We start from the raw sequence: 11,176 nt of genomic DNA on the forward strand, positions 1-11,176 counted from the left end.
TACAGTAAGTGGCAAAATTAGCTATTTGCCATAAAAATCACAAGACTAATGATATTTAACCACTAAATATTTTCATTTGCACATTTATCTTGGATTTACTTCCTCTTTCCTATCAGAAATAGTGTAAGCATTCTATTCCATTTAGCAAAAACAACGTTCTAAAAAGACATTACAAAGCCTTTACCTGTGTTTCCTTACAAAATAACTGAATTCCTTTGTCAGATCGTTTTATTGGTTTTGTTTGTGATCCTGCATTATGAAATTCCACTCCTGTTGACATGTTCCTAAATCCACCCAGAAAAGGTTTATTATAGGCAGGTCTTTCAATTTTTACATCTACTTCTCGAAATGAATCCAAACCTGTTAAAATGGAAGCTCCAAAATATAAATATTAATATTCGTTCTTTCAGTAACACATCTAGATTAGACCACAATTATTATATATGTATAGATAAACGTGGAAAACCAGCATTTACCTCTTTGTACTCTGACAGTTATGACATCAGGCATGTGGTAATTCTGTTGAATGCTTTTCCCAGGAAAATGTTTCTGATTCTTAGACTGGACAGTTTCATTAAAATTAGGCCTAGTCTTCTTAAGTGTTTCATTATCCTTAATCATGTTTGCTAAAAATAAAACCAAAATTAATTCCTGAGAAGCTTCTCAAAATAAACAAATAACTCTTTCACATTTACACCAGGATGCTTTTATTATAACACTGCAACACAGCATAATAATAGTTTTTTCCACTGGAAAGACAGTCTATTTGAAAGCTGAATTTTATATATCAAATATCATTAGATATTTCTGATATCTAATGGAATACAGTCACCACATAAAGACATTCCTAGCCAGCTACTCAGAATGAGAGTAGATGAATGCAACCCAGCCAAGAGGAAAGTAGTCAGCAAGTCCATACTAGGAACTGTTATTCACTGTGCTCAGGTGCTGAACAGGACATTCTCTGTTCTGCTCTGAAGAACTAAGAAAATGTGGTCCTGTACTGGGAAGAGGAACTTACTGAAGACACCCAGAACACTGAAGAACAGGTGTAGGAAATGACGGAGCATTTAGGGGACTGCAGGAGAAAGACAAGGCTAAAGAAGGGTTGCAAGTTAGTTAAAGGGGAATCTAAGAAAGGTAAAATAGTAAGGTGATTTCTAAAATATTGGCTAAGCTGTTGATTTGAATGCACATACAAAATATGCATACCTACTCATACACATATCTGGAAATAAGGATCATTCTATAAAATGCCATGTAGAAATGACTACTACAGTGTGAGATGAAGAATACATTTCTTAGCAGTGGAGTATGTTTCATATGAGAATTTAAAAAGTCATGGCAGGACCAAATCCCAGCAAGCATAAACAGAATGAGGGTTGTGAGGGTGCAAGAAACTATAAACCAAATTGAAGAAATAAATACCTCTTTAAACCATTGACGCCAAACATTCTAACAGCTTCTTTACCTGTCTGAGTCCCTTTTTCTGCATTCTTTGGTAGTACTGAATTTTGAGGAGACTCCTCCAACTGTGCAGTGCCTGCAGGTTCTGGAAGCAGAGGTTTCTCTGTTGGGTCCCCAGCCTCTCCGACTGCTGTCCCTTGTGAGGATGCAGGTAATTGCTCTGCACCTGACCCTTCTGATGTAACAATTTCAAAGCCATCTGGTGCACCTTCCATTTCCTAAAGCATCAGTTGCATGCTTTTAACCTTTCTGCAAGAATAATCATAGGATCTATTATAAATTGCATACTGGCACATTTCTACTACTAAAAGTATGGGTAACTTACTGTCCTGAAAAGCTTTTCCTGTATGTATTCCCAAAAGGCCTATCGAGACCAGCATGAGATCTTTGCTTCCACCAAACAGAACGCACTTTTGGCTGGTGTTTACCAAACGTAATACTGGAAGGCAAGTAGCCGACACAGTTCTTTTTACCTCTCGTTCTGTGCCTTTAGAGCAAGATGGTCCAAAAGGTCATTACCCAGAGACAGTACGCCTTTACGGTTTCCCGAGTTGTCACCGAAATGACACGGGCTGGAAGAGTCCTAAGCCCATATTCCTCAGCATAAAACCACAACCAGACCCGCAGCACACGGGACGCAGCTCCCGGCGGGAGCCCGGGGATGCTGAACAGCGCACGGTGCGCTCGGCGCACGGTGGGACCCCGCAGCCTCCCACCCTCGCCAGCCCCCGCCCCAGCCCCGCGGCACCTCCCGGCCCGGCAGAGCTCCGGGCGGGCGCTGCTCGCCCCTCGCCCGCGCGGTAGCCACGGCAACGGCCGCCAGCCCGGGGAGCGGAGCGTGCGCACTGGGAGCGGGGCCGGGCCGGGCGGGAACGTACCGGGGACGAGGGGGCCGGGCCGGGGACGAGGGGGCCGGGCCGGGCCGGGCGGGAACGTACCGGGGACGAGGGGGCCGGGAGGAGAGGGACAGGGAAGCGGTGCGGAAGGACAAGCAGCTCCGTGGCTCCCTCCAGCCCCCGGCGCCTGCACGAAGCCGCGCCGGCGGCCCCAGGGCTGCACACCCGCAGTGCCGTGCCCACAGTGACCCTGAGCAGGCGGTGATGGGCTCTTACCAGCCCATAGCGGCACTAGTGCATGACAACACCTCACATCCTTGGGCTGTAGGTAGTAGCAGAAGTTACTAAACGCCCAGAACTGTTGGATATCGAGAAAGCGTCTGGTGTGTGAATGCTGGCAGCCTCCGTGCAGCGCAGCGTCACTTCGGAGCCGTGTGGCACTGCTCACCCGTGACAGGGCTGTGCCCAAGAGTGCTCTTCTCCCACGAGGGTCCGTGGTGTGAGCACTGAGACCGTAAAGTGGAAACTAAAGACACGTAAATCAGAATGAAAACCATATTTCCTGGTGTCTGAGGTGTTATTTCTGACACGACTCCTCCAAATGTTTTCAGCATTCTACAAGAAAACTGAAGGGACAGTCACATTGCACAACTTTTGGATGTGAAATGTACAGTTCTTTGTTGCACTTCCAGGAGAATCCTTAAAAAAAAACATTTCAGCAGGCATTGAATTTAAATGGATACTTAATAATTGTATGCCATGATGATTGTTACCACGTTTCCCAGACATTGTTTGCACTTGAACGTGGGTCTGCTTCCCATCAAAAGGACAGAAATTTCCCATTACCACTGCTAATGCTGTTTTTTCTAAAACCTTGTTTGAACTCCTAGAATAGGATCACAATCCTACAGAGACTGTCATTTGTGTCACTTTGTCACTGTTATATAGCCGATTAAACATTCAAACTCATTTTCAAGTTGAAATGATTTTTCTTTTTTTTTCCTAATGAAACAGCATATAAGCTTTGAATATTAAAATAATAAAAAGCAGCTTTCACTCATCTCCTATTGGTTTTGGTTTCAGGTTCAGAACACAGCCACTCAGGATAGATTAAGCAGCACAGATGGCAGGCCAGGAAAGACAAAAACCTCAGTACTTGCTCTGCTGATGGGAAAGTTGTGTTTCTGGTGTTACTGGCTCTGTCTCTAGGTCCCCATCCTTGCCAGATAAACTACTTATTTTACTCACATGACTTCAGATAATCTCGAAGTGTTTTAAGGATCTAAAGTTTGTTAACTCAAAGCTTTCAGTGATTTACCTAACCATTTTACAACAGATAATAAAATTCTTTGCATCATCATGTATTTCCAACAATTGAAAGAGAAAAATCAAGCATTATCACTAGTTAGCCTTCAAATTATGCCTTACTAGCATATTCCTCTTGGAATGAATTAGGACCTGTATGGAGGACACATATGTGCATTTGTGGAAAGGAGAAGATGAGAGCGTGCCTTTATCTGTGAAATTAATTTTTAAAAGGCCATATATCAAATTTCAGCAGCAGTGAGCCATGAAAATAACTTGCTCTCCCCTGGATCACAATAATTGAGCTTATAGGAGAGCTGTTTTAAATCACATGACAAATACATCTTTAGAAGTAGAGAAAATAACTGCACAAGAAGAGAGTTTCAGCAAATGGATGAGAGTTCAGTTATGGAAGAGTAGAAAGAACTCCAATAGTTGCTACCATATTCCTTCCCCCCCTCCTCCTCCTCCAGTATTTCATGTCACTGTCATTCATACTAGACTTCAGGTTTTTAAAATTTATTTATTTTATTTTGTTTCCCCTCAGGTCAGCTCAATACTTACTACTGAAATCCATTCATTTTCATTACTCATGTGACAGCATTAGCCCTCATTCAGTCTGTAATCCCTTAATACTTCTCATGTGAAAATTGTGTTTGTTAACTTTAGCAAACTCCTCTTCTGGAATGCCATCTAGTGGTTTTACTCGGGAAAAGACCAGCTTCTACCTTGGTCAAGACTGAAAAATCCTTCAAAACCAAACAATGAAAATAATTATTTTTCACTTTTTAGATTTTCAAAATCTAAAAATTTCTGCAATTATAGTAAAAATAGTTGGAGGAAAAAAACCCAGTGCTAAAGAATGCAATGAAAATAGTTTCTGGAGTGAATACCTTGGGAATACTATTGACCTACCCCTCCAATACCATTGCATAAAATATAAATTTGTAATTAATAATTTCTAATAATGATGTCACAAGTAAACTTACAAGCCTAAAAACAATGAAAAAACAGCTATGACTAATTATGTTGTGCAATGTAAGTAGTGCATATATAAATGCTTACCAAACTGCAGACTTTTGTGATATAGCTATATTCCTGTCTTTAAACTTGCAAGAATGTTACTAATGGTCTGGAAAAAAACACATGAGTAAAGGCAAAAAAGCACAGTACCCTTAGATCTAGTTTGGATATTTTAATTGGGATTTGTAAGATTAAATCTCTAAAAAAAAAGCTTTCAAAAAGAGTCATAGAATATCCTGAGTTCCCAGATCACAGAATATTCAGAGTTGGAAGGAACCTGCAAGGGACCATCAAGTCCGACTCTTAAATGAATGTCCCATCCAGGGACTGAACCCACACCCTGGTGTGATTGGCCCCATGAGCTATCTCAGTGCTCAAACACCCTCTGATTGAAAAACATTTCCTAATAGCAAACCTAGACCCCTCGTGATACAGCTTCATGCTGTCCCCTTGGATCCTGTCACTGGATCCTGTCACCAGATAAGAGTCCCTGCTCTTCCACTTCCCCTTGGGAGAACGTTCAAGACCACAATGAGTCTCCCCTTGGTCTCCTGTACTCCAGGCTGAACAGGCAACTGACCTCAGCCACTCCTCATATCGCTGCCCCTCATCTTCCTTGTGCTCCTCTGGACACTCTCTAAATGTTCTTAATATTTCTTGGGGCACCGAGAACTGTGCCCAGCACTCGAGGTGAGGCCATCCCAGAGCAGAGTGCCACAATCCCCTTGCCCATCTGGCCATGCTGTGCCTGATGCACACCAGGACAGGGCTGGCCCTCCTGGCTGCCAGGGCACTGCTGACTCTTGTTTAACTTGCCACTGACCAGGACTCCCAGGTCCCTTTCTGTGGCACTTTTTCAGTATCTCATTCCTCAGGCTGCCAGTATATCCAGGGTTGCCCCATCCAGCAGAATCCAGCACTTGTCCCTCTTTAACTGCCTATGGTGATGGCCCATCTCTGTAATCTCTGGAGGTCACTCTGCAAGGCCTCTCTGCCTTTGAGAGAGCCAAGAGCTCCTCCCAAAGTAGTGTCATCAGCAAATTTACTGAGTATCCCTTCTGTCCTGCATCTGTCATTGATGAAGATACTGAAGAACACTGGGCCTAAAAAAGCCCTGTGGGACCCAACTGGTGAACAGCAGCCAGTCTGATGTCTGTCTGCCTAGCCATTTACCGAACACTTAACACTCAAGATGTCAATCAATACAAGTCTACACAAAGACTTTCTAAGATCCCAATCCCACAATTATGTTTGTGCCACAGGTGTTATGCCAAGTATGGTAACCTACCCATTAAGAAGAAACCTGTTGCTGCCATCAATTTGAGTCTTCTTTCTCCCCCTCACTTCTCCAATCTTCCCAGTGAAAAGCAAGCCAGAAATAGTTTAGTTCTGTGGGCAGCAAGGTCAGCCAGTTCAGGACAGGGATTCAGCTGAAACCTAAAATCCTGTTTCTTTTCAGAAGCATTAGATCCCTCACTGCAGTATCTTCAGGGCCATTAAGACCCTGTCAGGGAGTAGCAAAAATACACAACCAAAGGTGTGACAAAATCATCATACTTTTCTACAAAATTGGATTTTGACTTCAAGTGTCCTGTAATGTCTGTATTTTTAAAACACAGATTATAAAAAAATTACGCAGCAGAAGGCACAAACACCCAGTTAATATAAAATACAAAAATTAAATAAACAAAAGGTTGCAGGAATGCCAGAAATAATTTTCTTAAAACCATTTTTGCAAGAAATTGGCAGTAGTCTTTAGATTACTAAAGATAAGTGGACAAAAATATATTTTAATGAAGTGATTATCTTTAATTTAAAGACAACTGACAGTAACAATAGATTAATAATTATTTTTTCTCTTTTTACTTTCAAGAAGTTACATCATTTTGAAAATTATATTGGCCATCTCCACTGGTCAGAAGGAGGTTCTTCAACTAGAGGTTCCCATGGTTTCCACTGCATCATTTTTCTTGCCAGGAACAGCTCATTTTCAGCCTGTTAGTAAACACCACACACAGTCTTAAATTCTTTACAATTGCCAAAATATTAAATTATTTCTATTTCAGTTAATTACCTCAGTGATGTCACAATCTATCGTTACCACAGACTACCACAAATTTCACCTATAAATATCAAAGGAACTGTATGGTTTTTTTTTAAGAAAATCACATCACCCCTAAATACCCAAGGAGACATTCTGTTCAGTGAGACATTCCCAATGACAACTCCATGATCTTTTCCACTCAGTTTGGATTACCCCCCATATTATTCAATCCTCTTCTGCCCTTTTCACTAATTTAGGCTCTGTAAGAAGTAATGTAGGTATACATGCATATCTGGAAGCTTAATGCAAGAAACAGTTGTTAATTTGTTAGGTTCTAGCAAGGCCATCCATCACTACATGACAATTTGTTTTCAGGACTTTTTTCCTGTTTGACTGCTCTACAGCAAAGAAAGATACACAAAACTTCCAATTTTCTGAATAAAAGCTCAGCCAAAGGACCACTAAAAAACAGTGCTACATGGGTATTTCATCTCAAATTTCCCGTCTTTACCTGTACAATGACTTCTTCTATCTGACCACTATTCAGTTTTTCCTGTAGTTTTTGCACATCACTCTCCTGTGTGTTCAAATACATATAATATTTTAGTGAGAAGCAGAAAGCCCATAAAAAACATGAAAACAATAATTTAACCAGATTACACTCCAGTCATTCTCTTACTATCAAATTAGCTGGCTTATATCATTGTACATTATCAAAGAAATCTCATACTTATTTGTTACTGAAAAGCAAACATCAAACCCTCAATGATAAATACAAAGAATGAATGCTATTTAATGAATCCAAAGAAGTATTAGCAGATAAGCTTTAGCTTTTATCTTGGAAGAAAATCTTGTACTTAGATTTTTCTAGAATTATTTGCAAGGTTTCAATTATCACCTTAAATAAAGAATACCAGCACTGCACAGTTTAATACAACAAAAAGTGGTTTTAAATATTGAAGGCAAGGATTGTGCTACTACACTGACAACAGTACATATGTTTTTCAGTACAAGTGTGAAAATGACCACTTTCCTATGAATCTTTGAAAAAAAACCTGTTTGCTTCTAATTTTCACAGAAGATCAGGAGGAAATTAAGAATCCCTCTTCATATGCCATCAAAATATCGCAGTCAATAACAGAAATAAACCTCAATACTTCAATTGTTTCTGAACTGATACCTGAAAGTTAAACGTCCACCTGAGAAACAGCCAGGCACTCCAAAAATCACTTTTCTCATCCTACAAAATTTTATGTGCAGCATTAATGAAATAGCACTGTACTTACCTTTTTCACCAAATCAAATCGTTCATTTACAATCTGCTCGGTGTATTTCCTGTAAGCTGCATCTTTGGGAATGTTTTGCAGGACACCAAGGATTTTTGTGTACAGTATTCGCAGACGCTGAAGTGATCACAAGACATGGTTAAAATACGCAACTACAACTATTTAACTTCTTGTCCTATTTTTTGTCCTACTAAACCTACTAAGCTACTATCTATAGACAAAATATGGTACTCAATCCAGAAGTGTAAGATTAATTATTAAGTCTTAGCCACTGAAGTCCATCTTGGGTAAAGCAAAGATTTATCAGGGCTGAAATATTACTGCTGTCACATTCCTCAGAAAAACAAAAAAAAAGAAACCAAAGAAACAAAGACAGTTGAAATCTGAACACACTCGATGCAAAATGAAAAAAACAGTAAAGGCTTTAAAGTGCTCTTTAAAAAACAATTTAAAAAGAGGCAAATTCATGTCTAACCCACCAGACACTGAAAATTTACCTGTGGAAGATACAAAGAGGTTATAATGGAGGCTTTTTTGTCACTTTTCCTCCTGCTGGTGCAAAGTTCTGAGTAACAAATAGCTTTAAATTAAAAATTTTTATTGCTGGATTTAAATGCAGAGATAAAGGACACATTGTAGTGAATAAATTGACACTTTTGTATCGGGTAATTGTATCTACCAGACAAAAAAGAAAAAACAGAAAACAAAAAGACAATTGGCAAAGAATCTGAACTTAAACTAAAATACTGTCCAGTACTTTACTCTTAGATTTAAGTTGCTGAAAAAACGAAAATGAAATGTACTAAGCTCACCCAGAAGTGTCTGACAAGGCTGGAGAATGAGCTAGAATAATTTCTACCAAACAGTAGTGATTTTTTCACGGGTTCTTTTTGACAGCATTCTTAAGTATTGGAGTCAAAAGCATTTTTGAAATAGAACTGTTTTATAATCAGAAATTTGAAAGTGGAGAACTTTAATTACTGAAGTTCTTTCAAAGCTAATGCCCCTGAATAAGCATGATGTGACAAACACACTACTTGAGCCTGAGGAGGTAAAAAGAAAGCCATATATTGCTATGAGAACCACCTAATGCAGGTTCTGAGTACCACTGAAGTACTGCAGTCTCAGCACTGCTTGCCATCACTGGGCCTTGGCATGGCTTTGCACCACATGGCTAGTCTCTATCATCTAACACTAGACTATTCCTTTAGTATAAGTTATTTCAGTACTTGGGTACATAGCAAAGCAGCAAAAATATTTCTGCCTGTGAATCAGGAACTATACTTACGAAGAACTGAATATAAAGAGTTCTTTGTTTTGGCATTACTGATGAAAGAAATCAAATATTGGTTCATAAAGATACCTACACTAGAGAGGTTTTTGAAAACAGTGCATGCCACAAAAAGTACATGTGCAAAATAACCTTTAATGACATGCATTAAACCTTTATCACTGTGGATAATTTTAATTGTTGCATTAAGCTCGCATGAGTTTAAGATAGACTGCATACCTACACATGTAAACACATCACAAAAACCTTAGATCTCACTGAGAGTTTCCATCACTACAGAACGAGATGTATGACATACCTCATGAGGGTTCTCAGCTACAGCCAATCCTACAAGTCCAGTGGTCTGCAGAGAGAGCATAAACATACTTAACACAGCTAAGCATCCATTTCCACACTAATTATTTTGTTTTTGCTCAATATACACCTGACAGGGACTATTCTGTGACACTACCCCTGCTTCCTGCTATATGCCCATTATCCCAGAATTCCAGTGCTCCCAGAGGGAGCAGATCACCTGACCAGAATCAAAATCACATAATATCCTGAGTTGGAAGGGACCCACAAGGATGATCCAGTCCAACTCCTGCCCTGCACACCACCATCCCCAGCAGTCACACCCAGTGCCTGACAGCATTGTCCAAACAATTGAATTCTGGCAGGCTGGTGCTGTGACCATAGCCCTGGGGAGCCTGTTCAGTGCCCACACACTCTCCGTGTGAAGAAGGTGTTTCTAATATCCAACCTAAACCTCCCTGAGAACGTCAGGCCATTCCCTCCGGTTCTGTCGCTGGTCACCACAGACATCAGTGCCTGTCCCTGCTCTTCCCCGCAAGAAGAAGCTGTGACTGCAATGAGGTTCCCCCTAAGCCTCCTCTTCTCCAGGCTGAACAGACCAATGACCTCAGCCGATCCTTACAGCGCTTCCCCTGCAGGCCCTTCACCATCTCCGTTGCTCTCCTTTGGATGCTCTATAATAGCTCAGTATCTTTCTCAGGTCGCGGTGACCAAAAACGCACACAACACTCAAGGTGAGGCCGCCTCAGTGCAGAGCGGAGCGGGACAATGCCCTCCTCCGAGCGGCTGGCGATGCTGTGGCTGCCGGGGCAGCCCCGGTTCCCCGGCTCCGGCCGCCCCGCACCGCGGGCCCGCCGCCCCTGGCTGCCGGGGAGGTGACCCGGGCCCAGCTCTGGGTGCCTCTCCCTCGCAGGCTGCCGCTCATTCTCACCCCGCGGCTCGGGTACTCCCTGCCCTCCCCCCAGGAAGGACGAGCCCGCGCAGGAGCAGGACGCGGCCCAAGGCCCCGGCGGCGCCTCACCTTCCTCAGCGCCCCCGCCATGGCCGCGCTCGCGGCGCCCTCAGAGGACGCAGCGGAGGGCGCCGGGCTGCGCATGCGCCGCAGCGGCCGCGGCCCGCGGGGCGGCGCCAGTGCGCGTGCGCCGGGGGCGCTGTGAGGGGCGGCCGGTGACGGCAGCGCGGAGCGGCGTGTGCACAGGGATCGCTTCCTAAAGAAAAAACACCCTAAAACACAACTAGACAGGATGTAGGGAACGTAATTAAGGTCCTTGAGGTAGAGACAATGGGACAAAAGAGCAATGAAAAGACAGTTTGAATTATTGGTAGAGGGGAACATGATGTTCATTTGAGGATCCCGTTGTCCCTCTATTAAGTCTTAGGCTTGGTTGCTGACTTAAAGAGCGCGCGGTAACACTTTATAATAATTATGTTTATAATAATTTTGTAAGTTTATATGTTATTCTAGACCAGTTTTTTTCTTTATAATTCCTTTGCCCTGCTCTTGAGCTCCTGTTTTCCATAACCAGTAAGCAAACTCCACAAAGTTAATTTCCGAATATCTTTGAGTTCTCCCTGGAAACCAGTCTTTAAATAAAACATGCACTTCCACCAATCTGCAACTAAAGCAAAG

At 42.1% G+C, this 11,176-nt stretch overlaps 2 protein-coding genes across 9 annotated transcripts in view; both read right to left on the minus strand.

The window, feature by feature from the left end:
* IQUB (IQ motif and ubiquitin domain containing) overlaps positions 1-6,317 on the minus strand; it is a 28,259-nt gene extending 21,942 nt beyond the window's left edge. The window contains exons 1-5 of one of the 8 annotated variants that reach the window (XM_033057756.2): positions 5,920-6,317; positions 2,580-4,357; positions 1,472-1,716; positions 477-626; positions 185-360 (exon numbers count right to left, since the gene is read on the minus strand). In XM_033057756.2, coding sequence (XP_032913647.1) covers positions 185-360; positions 477-626; positions 1,472-1,682 — 537 coding nt within the window. In that variant the 5' untranslated portion in view covers positions 1,683-1,716; positions 2,580-4,357; positions 5,920-6,317. Of the gene's footprint in view, positions 1-184; positions 361-476; positions 627-1,021; positions 1,079-1,471; positions 2,171-2,215; positions 2,305-2,405; positions 2,516-2,579; positions 4,358-5,919 lie in introns of those variants that run through there. The other 7 variants (XM_033057758.1, XM_033057752.1, XM_033057757.1 and 4 more) reach the window with 7 other exon arrangements.
* Positions 6,318-6,417: 100 nt separating this feature from the next.
* Positions 6,418-10,656, minus strand: NDUFA5 (NADH:ubiquinone oxidoreductase subunit A5). Its single transcript, XM_033057761.2, has 5 exons — positions 10,568-10,656; positions 9,551-9,595; positions 7,962-8,078; positions 7,187-7,252; positions 6,418-6,626 (listed from the first exon to the last, which is right to left on the minus strand). Exons 1-5 carry the CDS (start codon positions 10,640-10,642, stop codon positions 6,525-6,527), a joined length of 405 nt encoding a protein of 134 aa, XP_032913652.1. The 5' UTR covers positions 10,643-10,656; the 3' UTR covers positions 6,418-6,524.
* Positions 10,657-11,176: the final 520 nt, after the last annotated feature.

The sequence above is a fragment of the Catharus ustulatus genome, chromosome 4 (assembly GCF_009819885.2).
Source record: "Catharus ustulatus isolate bCatUst1 chromosome 4, bCatUst1.pri.v2, whole genome shotgun sequence".
In the NCBI taxonomy this organism is placed as follows: domain Eukaryota; kingdom Metazoa; phylum Chordata; class Aves; order Passeriformes; family Turdidae; genus Catharus; species Catharus ustulatus.

What these genes read in the sequence shown, in the direction of transcription:
- NDUFA5 (XM_033057761.2), bottom strand. Translation starts at nt 10,642, where the DNA reads ATGCGCAGCCCGGCGCCCTCCGCTGCGTCCTCTGAGGGCGCCGCGAGC. An exon ending in TAGCTGAGAACCCTCATGAG is followed by an intron (nt 8,079 to 9,550) that starts GTATGTCATACA and finishes TGATCACTTCAG; the next exon opens with CGTCTGCGAATACTGTACAC. An exon ending in TAGAAGAAGTCATTGTACAG is followed by an intron (nt 6,627 to 7,186) that starts GTAAAGACGGGA and finishes GTTTACTAACAG; the next exon opens with GCTGAAAATGAGCTGTTCCT.